Below are 23,854 nucleotides of genomic sequence, written 5' to 3' on the forward strand. Positions count from 1 at the left end.
ATACCATCCTGGTGAAAGCGCAGTGCAAACTTAGTGTTAAAATTCAGACCCCGAAGTGGATCAATCTCACGATTTCTCTTTCAACTTTCGGCTTGCCAGGCTCTATTATTCTCAATACACTTTGACAGTTCCAGGCTAAAAAGACATCAATTACCTTTGGAAATTATCCTCGCCGCTCGAGGACGAGCTGTATTTCTGCTGATGCTGCAGGGCCGTGGTGCAGAGCGGGTGGCCCGGAGGGGTCCCCAGGGACAGCACCTCGCTGCCTGCCCCTGGCACTGTGCAGGAGCCGGAGCTTTCTCCTCCTTGGCCACAGCAAGACGTTGGTTCAGCTCTCAGGACAAACCTGCTGTTTCATTACAGTCCATAAATTTGTTGTTTTCTTATCTCATTTGTTCTGTTAAAAACAAAAATAGTGAATCTGCACCAAAGGCTGTTGCTAATGTGTTGGGATAGGCACTCTGGTTTGTGCTGTGCAGATAAATCACTCGATGCACAGGTGTTTGTTGTGGCTTCAAAACTTCCTCTTCCTCATTAGAATGGGGTCAAGACCTTGGCGAGTGTTTTTGTTTGGTTTTTAGTTTTTTGTCTCTTTTATATTTTTTTTTTTTTTAAAAAAAAAAAAAGTAAAAATAGAGGAGAGCAGGATAGGAGCGAATGGGCTTCTCCAGGGCATGGCTCAGATTTAGATGTTGAGAATTGACTTCTTGGTGACCTCCCTCTAGTGCATCTCTCGTGCCTTGAATTGCTTTATTAATAAAAGAAACCTGAGTAGCCCTGTGCTTCCCTGGCACAAAAATCCTGATTCAGTGTCTAGCAGGTAACTAGTTGAAAAGCTCTGGCTTGAACCAAAGCCGTAAGAGCTCACGTTCCCCATTTCCCTTGTTCAATGACTGCTGTTGACCTGTGGCTAACACCTGCCATTACATCCTCCTCTCTCCTTCCCAAATCTAGTCAGGCTTTTGTGCATATTTCCAGTGACAGCATGTGAATTGATACTAGAAATGTTGCCGTTTAATTTATAACTAGGAAATAGAGGATGTGACTGCAAAGCAAATACGGTGACCCAACCGCAGAACTGTCCTAGATTCTCACATCTTGTTTTGAAATTTTATGACAGCCTTATTGCCCAAGGGTACAACGTAATCACTGTGCAGTTCACTGATATGCTTTCTTTCAGCATCTGTACTAAATGCGTTTTTATCCCTGCTGCATGTAAGAGCACTTCTTAATTCTTCAGATGCAAATAAAAAAAAAAATCCATCTCAAAGCACACAGTAGGTAAAATTGCGTTTGTTTTAATTTTGATGGTAAACATGCTTTGAAAATTAACAATCTTTCCACCCCACCACTGCACTAATTCTTCATCAATGACACGACTGCTTCCTGGAGTCCCGTAAGTGTTAATTAACCCTAGATAACACAGACCTTACCCTATCACAAAGTTTGGCAGGAAGGGCAATTTCTGAATACCTGAACCACGGTGTCATTGATGGCTGCAGGCACAAAAGTTGCTGGTGGCACCAGACGAGGTGTGGGGGCTGCAGGGGTCTTCCCAGCATCAGGTTGGATGATACTGGGAAGGATGGAGGATACTGGGGGCTGCACACCCTCCCCTTCCCGCTCAAATTCAAGGCATGGAGAGATTTCTGCCAAGGAATCAGGACTCAGATGGGGAAGGAACAGGCCACCAGGCACTGAAGAAATTGGATGATTTGGGGTTGGCTGGGTCTGAGCAACTGCAGGTCAGGTGCCTAATGAGCTGTGATTGTTATGCTTGACACCTTGAGGAAGACAGGGAGCAGGGCACCTGTTTTGGCAGCTTTAAAACCCTTCCCACCCAGGGGTTGCAGTACTGGGCTGATGTTGTGGGTGTGCTGCAGCTGCATGCTCACATTGTGGTCCATGTGCCAGTGAAATAAGTGGGTGCTGCTCTGGTTTTCCATTAAAGTCATACGTGCAAGGTCTGAAAATCAGTGTTTTGGTAAGCAGTGACTGAGGGGCAGACCACTAAATATATACATATAGCTTTCATGCTGAAAGGTGCTTTCAGTGGTGCTTTTTTGATTGAATTAAGCAGCTTAGTAAAATAGCCTGGTAAGCAGCTGAGTTAAAGCACGATGTTATCGCTCTGACTCGTGTCTCCCCCCAGAACTGTGCCTCCACTTCCAGGAGCGCTTTCTGTACTCACTCCCAGCGAAATCAAACTGCCTTTCACCTCAATTTCGATGAAGCTGTGACCGTGGTTCTTCTAAAGCCCCGCTGCTGGGTGCGGAGCTGATGCGGAGTGAAGTGGCCTTTGCTGAGGATTGGGAGCAGCGCTTTGCAGGAAACAAAAAGTCCCGTGGCACTCGCTGCTGAGATGCTATCTGACGTCTCTGCCGGCTCAGGAAGGTAGGACGTGACGTGGTGAGATGGTGTCCCAGGAAGACCTTTTCCTCCTTGTCCCAGCCAGACCTGCGCAGAGCTGCTCTGACTCTGCCTGCTCTCGTTTCAGGACTTTCCTGGTACTTGGGTTACATGCAGAAAACACCTGACAGTGGCATAATTCTGGGGAAAACAAACAAACAAACATTTGATTTCTCATCACTGATATCATTTTCTGACTTTCACATTCCAGGTAAGGGGATTTACCCCCTCATTTTCCTTTCTTTCTGCACTTTCTTCTCAGTTTGTTCTTTTCAGGGTCTGCACTGATACATCCTTTCTCAGAAATTTAGACCTATTTTAATTTTAACCTATAGATTCACTATGGCTTCATTGCTTAGGAGTATTAAGTCATTTTGATTGTTCAAAGTGGCTCTTAAATTATATACAAAAATTGTAAACTGGTTTTTTGTCTGTTTTTCTGTGGCCCTCTGCTACAGGGCACCATCAAATCTGACAGTGATCTTTGCTCCTGGAACACATGGAGCATGCTTAAAGGAAGATGTAAGGAGTTTCAAAAAAGCAACAAACAAAATTTACGAGCTACACAAAAATATGTTTTTTTTCAAGGTTACTTATTTTTTTATTTTGAAAGATTTGAAGAGCAATGAGTTACATATCACATGTGCATAGTAGTCCAACTCTGACTATGAGAACATCCAGTTTAGCTGAATTAATGGTTTACAAACCCTCATTCTATGTAGCAAAATTTGAAAATATTTCCCCAGAAATATTTATACGTGTGCCGGCACCTTGCTATTGTGTGTGCATGCTTTGGTATTAATGGCAACACCACGCGGATATCATATCCTACAGTCCTGTTCCCAGGTGTGCACTACAGCCAGGCGTTATGGAAGCTTTTCACTTTGGAGAGGTCTTGCCCAGATAGTCACCTTCAGATTTATTTCAGCCCTGCTTTTCTTCATCCTGCACTCCACGGGGTCATTTCATGCTCTGCCCGCACAGCACCTCACATCCATCTTCTCCACGTGGGCTCGCTCGGGAGACCCGCTGCCAGTGCCAGCACTCGGCCAGGTCCAGAGGCAGAATTTCTCCCAGACCTTTACACAAGCAGTGTCACCTGCCTTAAGCAGCGAAGCAGCCCCGGTCGATCGTCACATTTCAGGCTGCATCCCCACAGCGTGCTCCTGACAGCACCCGGCCGTGAGGAACAACCAAGTCTGTCTGGAAACCAAGCTGAAGGGCTGCACGCACGCTGGCACTAGCAGTGGTTTTAACCCATGGAAAGCCAAGGCTTTTCATACTGGTTTTGCTCACCCAGGCTATTACTATACACAAACTACTTTTATGTTGGTTTTGGTACTGTTTGCATTGTTTTTAATGTCACAGCCCTGGAGGCTGGTGGTCCTGCCACGCAATTTTGGACACAGACTCCGTGCTGGAGTACTGGTGCATTTGGCAGGCAACAGATTGCAGAGGGAAAGCAGAAGGATGAAAAAATGAAGGAATCAGAGGTTTCCAATCCTTTTCTGGTGCTTTTAGGCTTGGATGTTATCCTAGCAAAAGGAGGGAGCTGTGGGAAAGCCTTTCTCCGTTGGGAAGGAGAGCAGTACAGCACAGACTAAAAGGCGCGCTGCTAGGCCTCGAGAGGCAAGGAGCCGCGGTGGTTCACCAGGTAAATATCAGGAGAGGAAGCTTTGCTGGATACAGAAACCCACTTACAAAAATTACCACACAGTTTCGACTGACTGGGCCTCTTCCTTGTTGTGCGACATCGGCGTGAAGAAGATTTATCTCGTCAGTGAGATTTTGTTCCTTTTCTGTCTTCATTTACGATGTCCTGTAGCATTTTGCTCATTGCTACTGAGAAATGTTTCCCAGGCAGGGAGAGCCTGTCAGGCAGACGTGTGCTACCCTGGGTTCGTTGAGACCTTTGCTGATAGCTGACAGGGAAAGGAACATTATTCGCAGCTCTCTGATGTTAAAAATGTCCCTCTTCAAACCGCAAAATAATTATCATTATGATCAACGTTCACGCAGTGCTTCGTTTCCGAGGACATCCATTTTTTGACAGCTCCTTTCTCAACAGTGTGTGCTGACAAGCACGGTTTAAGCTCTCCGCCGCAGTGTCCTCCAAAAATATCGGGTACATCTCGGGACACTTCGTCTTACAGCTTATTTCTACTAACGCGAGGCAGGACGTGGTCCTCGCCCCTGGCTGGCATTCCTGGGCTGCATTCAGACAGTGAATAACCCAAGTGCCAGGGACAAGACCTCATCGAACCCCGTCCCTGCAGCATCGTGGGGAGCTCTTCACAACCTGACATCGATGAACGATCGCTCCCCCCGTGGCCTCGTGGCCTCAGGCATTGCCTCAGCCCCTTTCATCGCTCCGTCAGTCCCCCAGGCAGGTTTAGGGCACTTGCTCCTTAACTCACCTTTGTGCTAATTCTCTCTGTCACTAACTGCAATGCAAAGCAGACATAAACTATTGCTGGTAATACCTCTGACACAAAAACACTCGCTTAATCCATCACTTCCATCCTCACCGTACTCTGTCTCAGAATTTAATGCTGAAAGCACTGAGCTGCTGCATCGCACACACTGCCTTGTTGTATCTTCCCTCCCTCCTGGCCCGCTGTGTGAATTGACTTGGGAGATGTCTGCAGGCAGCAACAAAGACTTTTCCACACCTCAAGACAAATTCCTGTTCCTACAGAGAAGAGTTGGCTCATGCGGAGCTGGCTGCCGGCTGCCAGGGGTCTCGTTTTCGGGGTGGCAGTCTCACAGATAGCCAAAGTCCTTGCAAACATTGTGAAAGCAGGCAAAGTAATTAAAAGTCGTGAAGATGTTACGGCTGTCATTGTGGGTATTGTGCTATTTGACTGCTGCCTTCAGTCACTGCGCAGAATGCCTAAATTTTCCAGCACATCCTAAAATAATTAATGTTATTGTTACTGAAATATTTTGTAATCAATCATTAAGGACATTTTATTGCAGCTTATTTTTTTTTTTTTTAATTTTTTATTCTTGCATTCTCTTTGTTGTAATTACTGTACTCAACTCATTCCCAGGCTCAGGGTGTTGATGATGACACAAAGAAATGCAAACCAAGCTGGTGCAGGTGTTTAAAAGGACATCACTTCCACAAGCTTTACCCAAGTTTAAGGCAAATTACCCTTTGCTTCTCAGCTGAGAATGTTCTTCTAGGATAATATTTTTCCAATTGATTTTTTTTTTTCTAGTAACGATTTCTCATTTATTTGATAGGCAGTGAAAATCTAGATTTCTGTGGCTGTTACTGAAATCTTAGAATTTTTCATGGTTGTTGAACCTGGATCCAACTAAAAGTCACTTTGAAAGTCATAGCTACCAAACGGCAATCCCGTACCAGGAACTGCCTACTTCCAGAATAAAACTGGAGGAAGACTGAAAAACTCTACTGTCCAAGGTAATCACTTTAACATGTACTTTTCTGGCTGAAATCATGGGCAGCAAACATGGCCATCCCCATTTTTGTAGTCAAATGAGGCAATGAATTATAGACAGATAGGAATGGTCAATACCTGCTTGCTGCAGATGAATAAAGTCCTTCATGGCACCTATTCCAGGAATAAGTTAAAATTGGTCTTCTCAGGACATCTTACTAACAAAGCTAATGAGCTGGAGTGTTTGCAAGAGTCTATTTTCCAGTTTTCTGCCACTTCATGACAGGGTTGTATAAACTATAGTTTAACTGGCTCAAAGAAATTTCAAGTAAATAGATGCAAATGTTACAAATGAAATCAAAACTTTGTAATGATCCTAATTATGAAAATCAATGACGGCTCTGCTAAGAGAGATGTACCATTACAAAATAAATGATGGAGTGCAAGATAAATCACAGTCTTAGAAGCAAGTACAAAAAACTTTATAACATAGCAAACCTGCCTGAAATGATAATCTCAAATAAGTTAGGCACTTAATTTATAATTGCATGCTGTTTTCCTTCACTTCCAAAAATTCCTGAAGTTCTTAGCTATTTCACAAAATAATTGGCTTCATAATGTGTCTGTAACATGCACAGTCCATATGTTTGTTGCTATACAGTCTCTCTGGCTATCAACTTAAATACATTTTTGGGGTTATACAGAGGATTGTGCTGTACAGAATAAATATGGATTCTTATTTTTCAGCTTAACATGGAATAAATTAATTGCACAAAGTTCTAGAGTCTTACTTGAGGTAGTTTTTGCAACGGGCAAAGGTAGACAAGGGAACACGTGGAATTTTCCATCAGCATCCCCTGGGGCAGTACCATCACCATTTTTTCTTTCAGGGACCTTTCAGTCCTAGCATTTTTCTGCTCTACACACAATAGAACAGGAGAGGTGGACAACTGATATGACATAAAAGAAACCTGTGACATTTTCAGGTTTATAACCAGCATCCAAAATTGTCTCCAGAAACTCCTGATGTCCTTGACCTGCTAGCCCCAGCTGCCTGTAAATTGGCATGGATTGCTTCTTTACTATTGCTTTGCATTTCCCTGCCTCACTCTCTCTTATAAACTTGTAGAGAAGTTTATTTGCAGAAGGGAAAAGTGGTTATAATAAAAATATGACTTGTCCAAGAATATGTGGTTGTCTTTTATCTGTTTACTTGACATTCTGGTCATTGGCTGGCTAAGCATCATCACAAAATGTTTCATATTGAAAATAATTTCTCTCCCACTTCACAGAGTGTTTTTTTTACTCTTTGACTTGGGATATGATACTCTTGGGGAAACAGTCGTTATCTCATCTGCATTGGAAAAGTATTTTCATGGAGCTTTCTGCTGACTTTTTATCTTCTGGTGGAATGGAGCTCTTGCAGAGTTTTTCAGCCTTTACCTTCAGGAGAATAAAAGGTAAAAAAGTGAATTGCTGGGCCAGCTGTGACTGTACGTACATCTGGAGTGATGCTTATGTAGGATGAGCAGAAGCATTGCAGTATCCCTTTGCTGTTGCTTTGGCTGCAGCCAGTTATGCTACATGGGATTTTTTCCCTTCCCATCCCATCCTATTTTCCTTTCCTGTTCCATTCCATTTTCCCTTCCCCTCCCATTTTCCCTTCCCTTCCCAGTTTCTAATCAGGGCACATGAAATTTTGTGTTCTTCCCAATATTACTGGATGTAAATTTAAAAAAAAAAAAACATGGCATCATCAGTATGATTGTTTATAACATTTTCTCCTGAAACATGCTTAGGTAAAACCTTAGTCAAATCAAGTGAGAGCTGAAGTAGTAAAAATGTAGTTATACAGTAAAAACCACTCATACTTAAAATACGGGTAGTTCTCCTATGAATCAATTGCACACAGTTTATTAGAAGTCTAATTATGTTATGCAGTTTTGAATGACCTGACTGTGTTTTTAGTAGCATGTTAACCGAGGTGAACAGTCTCTGCAAAGGTCTGATAGTACCCTAGCAAAAACCTTACAGGTCTGACTTACAGCAGTGCTGCATTTTCCTAAGACTCCAGCTGATTTTCTGATGTACACCAATTTATGCATGTGTATGTTAGCAATAAAAATCAACATTAGGAATGGGAGACTCAATTATATTTTGCTGTTATATTTAATACGAAAGATGTAATATAAATTAGTAAAAATGTGTATAAACACAATTTAATAAATATAAAAAGAAAAATACTTGCATCCTCCAGCATGTGGAGTTTATTACCTTGTGCAATGTAATTAAGTTTATATGAGTATGAGCATAATAAGCTGCACAAAGTCGCAGAGCAATGAGTGATAACAGTGTATGTAATTCTGGTGATATACGGTGCCATAGCTGAAATACTGAACATAACCTTGCAATTTGTGTAGCGGAGGCAATAGTGGAAGGAGGTTTTTGTTTTGTGTTTGTTGTTTAATTTAAGTGGAGGACAGGAACACAAGCCAAAGACTAAGAGAAAAGAAAGGAAGACAAACAAACAAAAACCAATATGCATGCATACCCAGGCTATTTTTGCAATCTGCTATTTTTCTTCCATTTTCCATGCATGTTAACTACACGGTCCCACTAATTCCCTTAACATCCCGATTTGCACCTGTTTGACCCTTGTGCAATAGCAAAACGGTGTGAGAGAGCCCTCCTGGCTGCTGCCATGCAGCTCTGGGCTGTGCACCTCTCCTCTTCTGCAGGTTTTTAAGCTGCCTACAGGGCACGGAGTATTCGAGGTAAGAAGAGAACAGACGCTTTGCTGACCTTAGCTGGTTGAGCAGTCTCAGAGATTGAAGGCAGACCCTAGCAGGGGCCTGGTAACGCCGGTTTTAAATCCTGTAGGGATTTCAGCCTCCTTTTTGGCTGCAAGAATTGGCTCTTTCAGCAGAGAGGACTGTGTGCAATTGATGCCCTGGGAGCCTCGAGCACAAAATGGAATTTTAGCGTCTATTGCAAAGCTTGACATTTCTCTGTATTTCCTGTGTCGCTTCCCAGCCTGTGACCTAAATTATGAGCAGAAGATATTAAGCTTGGATTTTAACTTAAGAACTGACTACACCCACAGGACAAATTAAAACACAGTGCTGTTTGTGGTCTGTGTGTTTTTTTTTTTGTTTGTTTGTTTTTTACTGAAGGTAAGCAAGCACTGAAATTATATTGGCTTCTTAATTTAAACTCCTGCCAGAAATATGAAGTTCTGAGCAATAGACTGTTCTTCTTTCTTGCTTTTTCTCCTCTACAACCTGCCTCATTCCCCCACCATGTTTAGACACAGCAGAGTCCTGTTTTGGCTTGTTGGCTTGTGGTGGTGCAATAAAATGCCATCTAACCTTATTTCCTTACTCCTCCCTGCTTGCTACTAAATCTATTTCCCCCCACACCAGCATTTTCTAGCTCTTACCGTTTCTGCAATAGTTTGAATTTCTTCACCATGAAGTCTGTGGGATTTTGTGTGTGATGGCATGAATATCAATTTGTGGTACTGGAGGAAACCTTGGGAAAGGGGAGTACCCAACCGTTTATTTATCTGTGCCTGGTTTGTGGCTACCTGACTGCTGCTGGCACTGACTTCTGTAAGTACTGAATGCATTCTAACTTAAAAGCATTTTTTAAAAAATATCCAAATTGGCAAGAAATGAATCTAAATAAATATTCTCAGACCCTGAATAATCCCATCTCCTTTCATTATAGCTTCCTAGTCTCACCTGAGCCAGCTCTTTCAGCTGTTAATTATATATCAGCAGATTTAAACTTTGTGCCCTTTGCTGCAGAATGGGATGCTTTAGCTGCAATCCACCTTTACTCTTTCAGGGAAGATTTGGTTGGTGTTGGACAATGAAGCACTTTATACTGGGTCTAGCGCTGTGAAATTTCAGCTAATACCACAAAAGAGTTAATTGATTTTTGCAGGTCGCAATCTAAGTTTATCCCGTGTCAGGATTTTCTCCTGACACCGCTCAGACAAGGTGATAATGTTGTATCTGAAGGCAAACATATAGAATACATCTGAGTGATCCCATGGAGTGGTTTCCCAGGCAACTGTAACATCTTCATCCACAGCAGGGTGCGGGCTTTGCCTGGCCAGCTTCCCTCCGTGCTGGGCGGCCTGCAATCAGCAGACGTGCCCAGCCAGGCCGTGTGCAGGTTAATAGCACAAATACGGCTTGGACTCATTTGGGAAATGTCCTCTTGAAGGTTTTAGGGCACTTGTGGGCCTGACATCGTCCAGCACGGCTGCGGGGGTTGGCAAGATGCTTGCAAACTGCAGCCTCACACCAAATGGGCGACAGCTTCTGTGAGCGCCGTGGGATGCAGCGCTTGGCCCAGAGTGGGCCTGGAGCTGCCCCTTCCCGCTGAGGAAAGTTAGCAATGCAAATCCCACGTGGGTAAAGTTAGAAAGGTGAAAATCACAGTAAATACATCTGTTATTGTGCTGCTTTCATGCCCTCAGAAAATGGGGCTGACCTCAGAAGGATGTTGGAGAGCACGAGGCCTGCACAAGCAGTGCATGCTCTTCTTCCCAAGCCGTCCCAACCCCTGCCTGCCACGCCACCCCAAGCATGTCAGTGGGTCTGTGGGAGAGGTTGTAGGTCAGCAAATAGCCCGGGGAAATTGTTATAAGTCTCTGTGTTTCCCGTCTCTGACATTTGGAACAGAAATAGTCAGATTCTGCCATGTGAGATCTGCAGGGACGGCAAAGTAGTTTGAGGTGGTTTAGGATTATGGTGTGTAATTTGGTAGGGAAAGCCCACACATCAACTCAGATGTGCACCGAGTAAGCAGAGTAGTGCTGAACTGTGAATCATTCCAGGGATATGGGAGTCTTCGGGTTGCACCTTTTGGCCACGTCTTTGATGCGCAGTTATCAGCATTCAAGCTAGCCTAGCGTGCATACAGGATAGACATGCCCTAAGGCCAGAAGCTTCAACACTTCCAAAGAGCACGTGTTAAGAGACTCTGCCCTTATATCAGAACCTTGCAAAGAGTTGAATCGCGGTATTTTTAGCTCCTGTCCTGTTGGCTTAGATGATGCTGATGTTATGAAGTTTGGCAAGGCAGAGAACTGTAGGGTTATTTGAGTTTCAAGGGATCTCTTATATGTAATGCAGTCCTGCTGTTCCTGCTGCGGTAAAGAGAATGGGAACTACATGAGCTTCTCTTTCTTCATCCCTTGTTCATAACTTGTCGTACAAGTGTGGAGCACCTCAGATCTCATGAAGTGGTGAAGGAGGGCAGGGCCACATGGAGCCTGGTGCTGGTGGGAAGGGCTCGCTGCAGCACCAACAGAAGCAGCACCTCAGCCCCTGGGCGCTGTCCCTGTGCCCATAAAACCTGCTGAGATGGTCTCTCGGCTATCCTGCCATGCTCCTGTGGTTATCCAGAGGTCAGGACCGGGTGGGTAATGCACATGGTGCTTCCACAAAATGTTAATCCAGGCGTGCTCCTTCCTGCCATGTGGCTGAGTCCTTTAGCTGCCAGTAGCTTCCTGCTGTTAAAAAGAGGCTTTAAATCCCTTTGAAAATTATACCCTGCATATCTTCACTCCTCGTGGTTAGGACTTGTTCTGTCTTTATTGAAAAGCACAATACTGAAGCCCATTGGAAAATTTTTTTCATTGTACTTGCGTGATGGGAATTGGGCTTAAAAGCATGAACTTCTCCAGCTCAAATGAAAGTGGCTGTCAGCAGGCAGACCCTTTGGAAGGAAAAGAGTCACAGGGTTTTTTTGTGGACTACCTGGTTGCTTCTGACAGTCAATATAGAACCATGCTGAATTGAGATGTCCTTTTCATGCCCTGCCTTCAACACTTTTCCTGCAGTGAGTAGTTAGGTAATATGCAATGTCTTCTCCATAGAGAACAATCCTGATCCTCATCGTTTGTGGCCTTTACAGTTCCCTGGAGGGCGAGGTTGTATTTCCTTTCCAAATGTTGGATTTTGTGTTTACACTTGATTAAGAAGTAGCAGTTGATTGCCTCTAAAGTTAGCAGCTGTGGTTAGCAGAAGCAGACCCGAAGACCCTGATGTTAAAAGGGGAATTCGGAAGGTGAAGACAGCAAGACAGATGAGGCTGATAGATTAGGTACTAATGCAAGTGGTGGAAGAATAAAGGTGGCAGAATTGACTTCTTGAGGAGTTGTGGAGTCATGTGCTAAATCATTATTAAGCATGGAGAAAGGCTTGCACAGAGCACAAAAAATCCAATCAGCTGCCCCAGGTTTTCTGCAAGAAAACTGAAACTTCTGTCTTTTGGCATGTGATATTTTCAGAAGCCATTTATAAGAGGGGAAGAACACAAGGGGCAATCAGGCTCCTTGGCAGCTTATGTTCCAACAAAACACTTCAGCCTGGGACAAACAACATTACAGCAACTACATTACAGCTCTGCCCTACTTGAGGACCTTTGTAAGGAACAATAGTCACCAAGTGATGACCCAGGGCTGGTGTTTTGCAAGCGGTGAAGTTCCTTGCTGTCAGTCGTGGAGGTACCAAGCAGTACTGATGCCTGGGAGGCCCCAAGCTGCCAGCTTTTAATGTTCTCCCCTCCTTCCCCTGGGTGCCACCTTGCTCAAGCAAGGCAGCAGAGTAGTTGGGTTTTATTTTCCTACCAGCAATTCTGAAAGTGCAGTGTGTTCACAATATGAAGCTTGCTCTAGCGCCTGTTTGTTTTCTGTTTAGTAGGTCATTACGGAGCGGACCATTCCTATCAAAAGGCTTTTGCAGAAAAGGACGGTTCCTCAAAAGAGGCTGTAACGCACTTGTTTATTTTAGTGGCACAGAGAAGTAGAAGGAAAATAGTGCAGACAAGTAGGAAGAAAATAGCAGTGAGTAAGAAGAGCATAAAAAACATATGGAAAATGCTGTGAGTTTTTGAGAAAAGGTGTGTCTCACGTCCTACTGCTGTTCCAGACACCGCCACTTATTCCCTAAAGGTACTTTAGGTCTCATGTCATGGCTTCAAAATAGCTTCCTACCCTTCTCCACAAATACCAAGAGCTAATCCGTGGAGCAGCTGAGACTTCTCCATCACAAATATTGCCTGTTCAGAAGGAAAGGAGCCACCCCTGAGTCACACTATGGAAATTTTCTCATAATTCTGTGCCAAAATAGAGATGTTGCTTCTCTCCCAGCTGACAGAAGACCAGGACTGTTTGTAGAGGAAAAAAGACCTCTGACAGAAGTTTTGCATCCAGCTGACCTGGTTTCCATCCTAAAGGTCCCTCTGGGTTGTGTAAAACCTGCCCAGGTGTGAGCAGTTCAGCCAGGAGACGGTGAGAGTCCTGGTGAGCCTTTTGGCATCCTCTGGGCTCCCTGACCTGGCAGCTGTGTCAGTCCTGCAGGTTTGTGTCCCACTTCTTGGCTCCCAACCGTAATTGTTACACTGGGTTAATTGCAGTACGATGACCAACTTTTGCCCTATGTCATTCCCTGCTTTCCACTCCCAAGTGACATGCTGCTCATTTGCATGGCATCCCAAGGATTTAGAGAGCGGAGCAAATGGTTTTGTGTTGATATTCTGTAGACTAAAATATGAACATTTACTTGAGCCAAAATGTTCTTTTGGCATCTTATCATTTATAATAATAATAATAATAATAATAATAATAATAATAATAATAATAATAATAATAATAATAATAATAATAATAATAATAATAATAATAAATTAATTAAAAAAAAACGTTTGGAATATCTGAATGCAAAAAATATCTGAATGCAATAAGATATATAAAAAAATTATGGCCTTCAAAGCCACCTAACTCCTTTTCCCTATTCAGAACTATTTATACTATTTATAGTAGCTTTCCTTGATTCCTCTAAAGTTTGATCCCTTTAAAGTTTGATCTCTTCTTAAATCACATCAGAACTTCCTACAGCCTTTTCTTCTCACTGCTGCCAAAAAAAAAAAGTTGCCTTTTTCTGGTCTTTCTAGGCCTTTTTCTCATTCTTGCTTCTACTTCAACAACTATTCATACTTTCTCAGATCATCGAGATCTTTGTTGCATCTGAACAGAAATTGGGTTTCGGGTTTGACAGGTGTCGTTTTAGCTCAGCACTGACATCTTTTCTTAGGCAGCAACTTCCTGCAGGATCTATTTGAGAAATTTCCGAATGCATAAATTACATTGGCATGCACAAATAAGCACAGCAAAAATGCTAATTACTGCCAGTTTTCAGTTGCTGAGTCTCTCCTTAATGGGTTGAGCAAGTTTTGTCTGCTGTGCTTTTTTTTTTTTTTTTCCCTCCAGATAAATTATCAAATGACTTAAACATTTGGTGATGGTGCATACAGAACAGTGAGAGCTTGCTTTCTGTGTTGTTGCACTTCATGCAGATTCTTTTTCTGAAGGCATGCTAAGGTATCTGACAAAAAATGCAAGATCATCTGTAAATCGGAAATATTTTTCTGCCATGCATTTCTTATCATTTCCCATAAAGAGTGTGAAGGTGGCAGCGTCAGCAGATGGGAAGGGGACATTTGTGCATTTGGGAGAGCGCTCGCAAGGTGCTGTGTGCTGCCGTCTCTGGGAGGCGATGACGTTTGGCATTGCAGGCTCAGGTTTAGCATCACGGCAATTTGATGTCATTGGCAGCTCTGCCCCGTGCTGGGCAGGGGGACTGTCAGAGCCGGGTAAGGAAACTCATGCTGTCTCTGCCCACATCATCTCTGTGTATTTCAACTGTAACCAGGAAAAGGAATATAAATATAGATGATGATTTAGACTTTAAAATACTGAGGATGGTGACTATGACGCAGCCAAGAGTTCCTGTCTGAGGTGGGATTGAAAATGTGACTTTACAGAGCATTTCTACTTCTGGCATGGGGGATCAGGCTGCAGCTTTATCCCTTTTGCTGTGACAGAGGCATGCACAGCTCTGGGGATGCAGAATGCTCCGAAATCATGTGGCCAGAGGGACCTGAGGTGCCTGTTATTTCCATGCCTGTAAATTTTCCAACATGCTTCTTGAGTAGTCTCCCACCGCTTGCTCTCTGCATCTGTCTGTGCAAAGTGAACAGACCAAAGCACTGTTGAGGAGTGGGAGTGCCGGTGCTGATCCTTTCTTTAATGCCTTTTTGATTTTCTTTTTCTCATGGAAAAAAAAAAAAAAAAAGTGTCAGAAGGTGCATTGCTGGAGCCTTACCAGGCTCCAGAGGGTTAGGGACAGTCACGGCAGGGAACTGCACAGAAGCACCCGAGTGTGGTCTGTGGAAACTTTTTATCTCCTCTGCGGACAAGACCTGCTTGGTGGTACAGGCGATGGGTTTGGTGGCGTCCCCTTGTGAGAGGCATAGCGATGGTGAGAACACAGCAATAACAGCCAAAGGAATAAACACGCCTCCCGAATTCTGTTTTTCCTCTGTCTTTATGTCTTGCTGGGATTTTCTATTATCACCGAGTCAGAAACAGATTTATAGCCTGTGAGTATGATTAATTTCCATTTTGCACCTTGCTATGATCTCAAAGCAAACCGGCCTGGCTCTTTGGTTTCTCAGTATTCTTGAGAGCAAGGAAAACTTTGAGCTTGGAGTAAAATTTCCAAGCAGCTTTTCCCAAACAAAGCCAGGCTGTGCTTTCACTGGGGGAACAAGAAGATTTATCACCCTGCCCTTACTCAGACTGCTGTCCTACTATGGTTTTACGATGTTTGGGGTTATATTAATGGGCCATGCAGACAGTCTTTGGTGTATTCTTTCATTTTTATTATTTTGATCCCTTAGCAAAGGCATGCGATGCCAGTTTAAATGCTTTAGATTTACTGCTGTGATGGAGGAGACAAGTATCAGTTTCTAAAGCTTATAGATCTATTGACCTTATTAAGTTGTATAAGCACGGTGGGCTTACCCACAAGCTTTGTGTTGGGTTTCATATGTTTTCCATACAGAAACAAAAGGAGAGCAACACAGAGATGCAATACACTGTTTTTTAGTAGATCGAGTAGGAAGATAGACGTGATTGTTGTTGGCTTTGCAGGGAAGTAGAAGATATTGCTGCTAATTTATGCTCAGAAAATGCAAATTTTATGGATGCTGGAAATTTTGAGTCTGTTTCTTAATGATTCATGTGACCTATGATATCTATCAGTGAACCTTACCTGAGGGGTAGGGCCTCAGACTGGGTGCTCTGCAGGCAAAGCGGAAGACAGAAATGTCAATTGCCACTTGCTCTGTTAAACCTGATTCATCGAAACCTGAAGTGGGAATATCGAGAACGCGTCTAAATTTCCAGATATGCTTCATGCATGCAAATCACAGCTGTGGTGCATTAAATTATATCCCTAATACCTAGATAAACTCAAAGCTAGACGCATGTGTGAGGTCTTGACTCCTCACTCTGTCCAGATAACGCCACCACCGTGTGCATCTCAGGAGCAGACACATCCCTCGAGCCCAGTGCTGGGTTGGTAACTTCTCAATGACTCGTACTCACACAGCTGAAATCTCCATCTGCCTCGTGTGAAAGAAGTTTGTGGTTACCCAGCTGGTCAGAGCCTTTGAAAATCCGTAATCTGCTCTTTTATTTTTTGGGGGAAAAAACAAATGTTACTTCCCTGTCCCCTCTTAGAGTCAGGTCCTAAGGACAGGAGTCTGTCTCAGGAGACTTTCCTGGCACAATCAGTAACAGAAAGCAATCTGGAGAATTTTGCTAAAAAAGATCTTATTGTGAGCATTTATCACATGAGCATGAATGAAATACTTTTAAGCCCTCAGATTAACTATAGATTTCTTCCTGGTTCCCAGGCCAGAGGTGATTAATTTTGCAATGGAAATTCGCTACCATGTGAGCATCTTTCCCTTTGCCACTTCTGTGTGAAACAACCTTAATGAGCATATTTGATGGGTTTTTCTCCTTCTTTCAGAAAGTCACACAAGAACTGTCTTCTCACATTGTTTGAGGTTTCAGTAACCTGCTTCTGTGCTCCATGGCCCACAGCACTGCCCACTGTCCAGGACCACATAGCCTACGGTGATGGTGGTGCCCATCTCCTTGGCTCAGGGCACATCTCATGCCCAAAGCTTGTGAGCTAGAAATATGGCCCAAAACATAGAGATGTAACAAAGGTTGGCATAGGAGATACAGACCAGGCACCAGGAACTCAAAGAACTCATGATTTTAAAAAATGAAATAAAATAATAAAATAAAATAAAATAAAATAAAATAAAATAAAATAAAATAAAATAAAATAAAATAAAATAAAATAATAAAACAAATTTTAAAAGCTACTAATGCACCAAAGGTTTCCCAAAGAGTCTGAGGTACAGTTCCATGTTGAACCTAGAAATCCTAAACTTTAATCACAAGGTTATTCTTGTCCTTCTCTTTCACAAATGTTGTGGGAAGGTTAATTTTGTATTAAAATGGAGTTAAACTAAATGCGGATACAATGAAAGGGGATGCTAAACTTTTCTCAAGCGGGATCCAACATGAAGAGCTGCTTTTCTTTGCAGCAGAAACATAATCCGCTTATCGGTTGGAGTTGGAGGTCCTGTACGAGTTGGGACTGGAAGTCCAATTCAAACAAAAGGATTTTCTCTCTGAATAAGAGAACACATACTGAATATGCAAATAGTCAAATGTTCTCTTTATGGCTTGCTTACTGTGCTGTTTAAATCAGGCTAATTTCATTTTACATTTCTGTAATAAGTCCTGAAACACTTTACCAGCAATGATAAACATGTACTTTTAAAAATGTAAGAATCATTGGATTATGCAAACCAGTGGCACGATCAACACCTCCATATGCAGTGATAATGAAAATATATTCAATCACAACCTCAGATCAAATTATGACTTTTTTTTTTTCCTGTAAGCAGTATTAAAACCTCTTAAATGCCACTACATTTCTTCCAGCTTTATCTGAAGACCTTACTGCTTTGTACTTCCTAGAATTAAATGCAGCTACATCAGGAGACTGAATGTTCCAGGTAAAGTTGCCATAATTTATAAAAGCTCAGGTCTCCCTGAAGACTCTCACAGAGTTCCCATCTGGAGCCCTTGTACATTGATTTTTCAGTGTAAACACCAAAAGAAACACAACATTCAATGCTGCTGAGTCACTGGCGAGTATGTCTCTAACACTGGGTGACTGTCAACAAAAAAGATCTCTAGCATTTTCATTCAAAGGGAAAAAAATATATATATATTATTTTTTCAGCATTTCCTCACCTATGCAGATTAACATTCAGAGAATTTGTGGGACTCTTACTGCTTTTCCAGCACCCTGTATAAATAAACCATGGGATCCTGTAAAAAGCTGTGCTATTCCTAATATTGCAGTAACAAACAATGCTCTTAGACACTAAACATTTGCTCGATTGATGGAGATTAATGGAATTTTTTTAATCCTACGGAAGACTTTAAGACTTTAAACTTAGTATAGTCTAATATATGTCTGTATGCAAGAGAAAAAATTAATATCCAAAGAACTTCAGTTCTAAGTGAAACAGTTTTAAATTGCTAAAGAGTTGAAAATTAAAAGCTAAAAATAAGTATGTAAAAAAAAAAAAAAAGCTATATTGATGCAATTTATTGTGCTAAGTATTGTAGCTGCTCTGATTATAACAACATTCTTTGAAGAATATTTCTATTTAAGTGCACTTTTGCTATTTTTCCCTTGTAGCCAGGCTTTACAAGGTCTTAATATGATGTATTGGAAGCAGTAAAAAATCTTGAAATATATTTTTGAGATCTTTAGACCTTTGACCATATTTGCTAAGATGATACAGACTTAACAGTAAACCCACTTGAAAGACATTTTCATGGAACACTTTAAATGAAATCAATTGGTAGTTTCATAATGGCAGCTGAATGTGTGTTCTTGCCATTTTCCCATTTAACAAGAAGAAAAGGCCAAACAAGGACCAATTAGTCATAATAAAATCAGCTTTGATGACATTTTCACTCCTGAACTCTGGTATAAAATGGTCATCTAAGAAAGCGCTGAAAGGATATGTGAGGAATTTGTTAGAATAACTGCATGTATATACATACGCACCCCTGAGTAAAAAATGATCAGGTAAAAACATAGCCGTTTAATTTGTATTTGGAAAAAATGTAGTGTTTGTGTGTCTAAATGTATGTACAGAGCTTGATTTTGTTTTAAATGATATCTGATCACAGTTTATCTTTGAAGTTTATGCAGGTTAAACCTTCTTTTCATCCTTTGGATCTCAACGATGTTTGTGTGCTCGAGTTACCCAATTGTCCCTTCCATGGTAAGTCGTGCTCCCTACTTACTTGAAGATTGGATGTTTCATTTCTTTTAAATATATTTTGTTGTTGTTGTTGTTTGGTTGGTTGGTTTAATTTTTTACTAAACGAAAGAAGCTTTTTACATCAAGGCTATTGAATAAATACTATCTATTTTTCCCGGAATATAGCTCATTTTTGCTTTAGTTACTCATAAAATATGCAAATTTCTAAAATAATCATATGAGAAATCTGTTGTGTATTTAATGCGGAGAGTGGAGAACTTCTGCTGAAGTTGAAATATGTTGAAAAGCAAAAAACATAATCTCTTCTCCATTTCATCTCAATTCTTTGTCAACATCCAATAGGTACAATAGCATATGTATATTTATTCCATTTGCTGAAAGGCAGCTTAAAAGTCGGTAAATATATTAGTCATTGTTATTAATAGCATATGCAGGTAAAGGAGAAATTTTTATATAAAGTTATGAAAAATTATTCTATAGAATCAGTAACACAACTTTGGTTGAATTATTCAAGAAAGCTGAACAGCCTGTAAAACCAAAGTGAGCATGTTATTTGAAATAAATAACACTAATATTCCCTCCGTTTCTGATCTTGACCAGGTAGTATGACAGACTGATGGTCCAACCAGATATTCACCATTTCAGACTTTGCAATGTCGAATGAGATATTTTATTTCAAATGACATCCAATATTCCTGCTTTGGACAAAGTCTTGTTTAGATACCTTGTTTCTTTACTGCTGTAAAATCAGCTCTTGGAGTCATGGTTCAGGTTTCTGGGTCTCCTCCGGTGTGTTTTGCATCATTATCTTTTCATTAAGGAGATCTGTCTCTGGCAGAAACACTGGCTACTCATGCAGCTGTTTAGTTTATGGATGTGAAGTTCCCATTAGATTTTATCTATCCATCTCCTGCTTCCTCTGTATGTTTTACTTCTGTAAATGCTGAATCATCTCTCATTTCTGATCACAGCTAGTTAGGCAGAGCTTGATCTGACTAGCCAAGTTTCTTAATGATCTCTTTACGGCAATGATATAATAGGTAAAGTGAGTTGAATTATTTAATATAAATGAATACCTTGCATGTCAAAATAGCAGTCGTTTATTCAGCAGTGTGAGTTCCTGTACAGGTTGTGAGGTAGGAGCTAAAAGCTCAGAAGGGAACTTCTCTGTGTCTTTGTTTCTTGCAGACAGGATTTCTTCCTGTTAGAAAGAAAGTTCTGTCTGGGTGAAATAGAAAAGATTTGGTGGCAAAATAGTGTGGTTAGTGACTACTAACCTGGGTGTGTTTATCTGCCCCAGACTCAAGCAAGCTTTTGCTTGCAGAGAGAATAGAGAATGTCCCTTTTATATGCACAGAACAGAAAAAGTCTAAGTACTTCACAGTGTTAATAAAAGCACTAGCACACTGAATTAAAACTAATTTTAGTGAAGCCAATGGCAATTTCACCGTCAATTCCAGTGAAGGCAGGTGTTCACCCGGTGGTTTTGCATGCAGCCATTTCCCAGAGAAGAAGACAGTATGGAGAGGCTTAGAAAGGATGGCAGGGAATACTTCTCTTTTAAACAGCTAACGAACATGCTTGTAAATCATGATATGGTGAAGGATGCTTATAATCACTGTAGACATGTCAGGAAATGTTTCAGTTTAAAATCAATGTTACTTTAAATGCAGTATGAATTTTTTAAAGTTTTGATGTTGTTTAGATTTTATAATGTAAAGTGCAGTAAAAGGACATACTTAAATCTGTATGGATTTTAATCCAGACTTTTTACAATTCCATTACTATGTTGTTATTAAATTTAACTACTCCCATAACTAGTCATAACTACTAGAAAGCTTCCTACCTCCTTTTTCTGCTTTACAGATCTTTTCATTTTCTCTTATCTGTCATTTAAGCTAAATGACTTCACACAAGTGATAACAAGATGCTGTTACATTGCTAACTGAAAAAAATCTCATTTTATGGCAATAAATATGCATGATACTCTGGGGAAAATGTGTTGCATGTCACAACAGGTCAACATCATGGGAAACAATCCATTTCATAAGGTAAACATAATTTGAACAGTATCAGTATTTTAAATCTGAAATGCATCAGTTACATTTCCTATAAAGCTATAAAAAAATCAGATTCTGAGTACAACAAACCTTAGTAAATAGCAGTTCAAACTTGTCATTCTAAACATAAATTGTTCTTGTGTTTCTGCTTTGCTTTTTATACTGAACAAGTCCTGGCAACTACACAAATCCATAATTTTACCTTTCCTTTTCTTTCTCTCTCTCTCTCTCTTTTTTTTTTTAATCTATTATTTTTATTTATTTAATTTTTTATCTTCAGAGCAGCAATCCTTTTTATTTGAATTGCCAGCTGTATGGAAAATCTGATTACTGCCTCGTCCTGCTGAATAACTGCTTAGCCAAGGTGGGCAGGAGCGAAGAACTGGCTCTTTTAAAGCCTTACCTGGAGATGCCTATCAATAAACGGTCCTTTCGCAATGGTGTTGGATCAGGAATTAAAAAAACTTCCTTTCGAAGAGCAAAGTCATAAGCAAGTGTTCCAAACCATACTCTTGATTTTAGCATTTGATGCTTAACTTTGTGCTTAAAATCATTTTAATGCTTTTCTCTGATAAAGCTAACAGAGACAAATGTACCCGTGTCTTCATCTTGTAAACAGATGTTTATTTCAAAGAGCACAAGCCAAGTGGAGCAGATGGAATTGCTCAGAACGGGCTTTGTTTCCAAAGTTACAGTATCATAAAGTTTTGTATGGAAATGAATGTTTTCATTCAGTTAATTCCCCTTCTTTGTAAAGCTACAGATTTAATCAGCTTGCTCTTGATTAATACAAAAATAGCCGTGTGCTCTTCCTAGCAGGGCACACGCAGCCTGCCTGCAGCACCTACAGCATTGCTACCACCACCTGCACCCCGCAAACCAGTCCCAAACCCCATTTTCTTGCAGACAGCTGCCCCGCCAGCCTTAGTGCACATGTAAAGGACATTTAATTTCAGATTTCCGAAAGGTGTGATGGGCCAATGGTGAAAGACAGAATCTGGCCCTGCTTGTAACTTCTTGTTTCTTTTTAATATAGTTATTTAAAATGATTTTACCAGGGAATAATCTCTTGATATGTGTCATCTCATTTCCAGAAGAGTCCTGGGAAATCACTGTAAGGCAGGGTATCAGTGCAGCTCCCTCTGCCTCAATTAATTGACTTAGGTAGGCAATGCACATCTGAAATCATGAAAAACATGAAACGAGCCAAATGTGGTTTCTGCTCATCAGCTGAAGTTGTGGTGCAGTGATTAACAACGCTCTTTTAAAATTTCCTGTTAAGAATAATAATTAAAAAAAAGAAATGAGTGATTTGATCTGAAAATATGTAAGTGTTGTGTGCAGGAAAGGTAATCTGCTGAGTTACGTACGTGTGAGTTTTACCTTGTGGCTATCTCCTCCTACGAGCTGTAACCTTGCTTTGAAAATGTTGCAGTGTCCATGCAATGCTTTTTGAATTCAAAGCTAAGATAATAAACAAGTATATGGATCCTTTCTAATATTTCCCGATTAAATATCACGATGCAAGAGAACATTATTCAATGTGGAATAAGGTCAGGTGGCATCATCAAGTCCAATCAATGCTGATAAAATCCTCACATTTTGCACCCCTCAGCTCATGGAGAAAGGTGACATGAGCACGGAGCAGTGCAAGTGTGGTTACGGGGTTCCTGGACAGCCGGAGATTAAACACGCTCCTCTCTGCACATGTTCACGCTGAAATGGCTGAAGCATCGTGCTTTTAAAACCTGCTCAAACACTTCCACTCCTTTTGGGCTCTGTTGCCGTCAAGGTCACTCAGCTCTCACAGCTCTTAGTCAAGTGGCACCTAGAGACCTTTACAAGTCTGTAAGGAAAATGTTAGGTGGCAATTATTCCCATGCAATTATTCTGACTTGTGAGCTGTCTGGGTGGGAGGAAGCACAGGTCAGCAAACACGGCAGCACGCAGGCGTTTGGTTGTGGCAGGGAACCTGCCCTCCTTCATTCCTGGCTGCTGGGATTTCAGATGTGGCAGATGTTCTGCCAATGCAAGCTGCTAACTTGAAAACTCTCCAGAACAGCCCAGGAAGCAATGTTTTAACGTGCTTGGCCATGTGAAAATGAAGGCTAGGTGGGCATCCTGCCCCATCTCCATGCAGCATGTGGGTAGGGGTTGCCGATAGCTGCGCCTAACACAGCTCCAGGGTCCCAACAGCAGTGTGCTTTCCTTTTCATTTCTTAAGAAAAAGAAGTTATTGGGATTTAATCGTGCCCTTGTGCAGACATAAGGTGTGTATTTCCATCCGTGCGTGTCTCTGCCTTCCGCAGCACAGTGGCTTTTTGCTGCAGTGCAGGCACCTGGGGGCTCTGGCCCGCTCCCCGCAGCGCCCAGCACCACCTGGCTCCTTTTTCAGGGAATATAAATAGATAAATAAATAAATAGATAAATGAAAGTCCAGATTCAGCTTTCTCTCTGGGTTTTCACATCCACTATGGTAAACTTTTTTTTTTTTTTTTTTCTGCTTAATGAAATATGTTTCTGCCTTGGTAAGATCTGATAAACTTGGTTGTCTCTAAGCCACCAGAGCTATACGTGTAGCTTTGAAAATCAGCCTCTTCCTTTTTGTTTATTGTGCAGGTGTACAACCAACCCATTTATAGTGTTTTGGCAAGTGCCTCTGAGCGGAGTATGCTCAGGAGGGAGAGAGAAACAATATCATTCTTGCACAGACCTTCACCCCCT

At 41.5% G+C, this 23,854-nt stretch overlaps 1 protein-coding gene and 1 long non-coding RNA gene across 4 annotated transcripts; both read left to right on the plus strand.

Annotated features, from left to right (window-relative positions):
• Positions 1-666: 666 nt before the first annotated feature.
• Positions 667-7,003, plus strand: LOC137859772 (uncharacterized). Of its 3 annotated transcripts, none has more exons than XR_011098530.1 (3): positions 1,816-1,984; positions 2,153-2,620; positions 2,868-7,003. It is a non-coding gene; the product is annotated as an uncharacterized lncRNA (long non-coding RNA). The 3 variants fall into 3 exon arrangements; XR_011098529.1 differs by having other exon boundaries at positions 1,839-1,984; positions 2,153-2,394; positions 2,498-7,003; XR_011098528.1 differs by having other exon boundaries at positions 667-1,984; positions 2,153-7,003.
• Positions 7,004-18,272: 11,269 nt separating this feature from the next.
• NPS (neuropeptide S) lies at positions 18,273-23,031 on the plus strand. Its single transcript, XM_068689425.1, has 2 exons — positions 18,273-19,070; positions 21,411-23,031. The coding sequence occupies exons 1-2, from the start codon at positions 19,032-19,034 to the stop codon at positions 21,618-21,620; spliced, it is 249 nt and encodes an 82-aa protein (XP_068545526.1). The 5' UTR covers positions 18,273-19,031; the 3' UTR covers positions 21,621-23,031.
• The last annotated feature ends 823 nt before the right edge of the window (positions 23,032-23,854 follow it).

The sequence above is a fragment of the Anas acuta genome, chromosome 7 (genome assembly GCF_963932015.1).
Source record: "Anas acuta chromosome 7, bAnaAcu1.1, whole genome shotgun sequence".
Classification (NCBI taxonomy): Eukaryota; Metazoa; Chordata; class Aves; order Anseriformes; family Anatidae; genus Anas; species Anas acuta.

Excerpts from the sequence above, each read along its gene's own strand:
- NPS (XM_068689425.1), top strand. The coding sequence starts at position 19,032 with ATGTTTGTGTGCTCGAGTTACCCAATTGTCCCTTCCATG. Across the intron at positions 19,071-21,410 it reads ACCCAATTGTCCCTTCCATG|AGCAGCAATCCTTTTTATTT; the intron begins GTAAGTCGTGCT and ends TTTTATCTTCAG.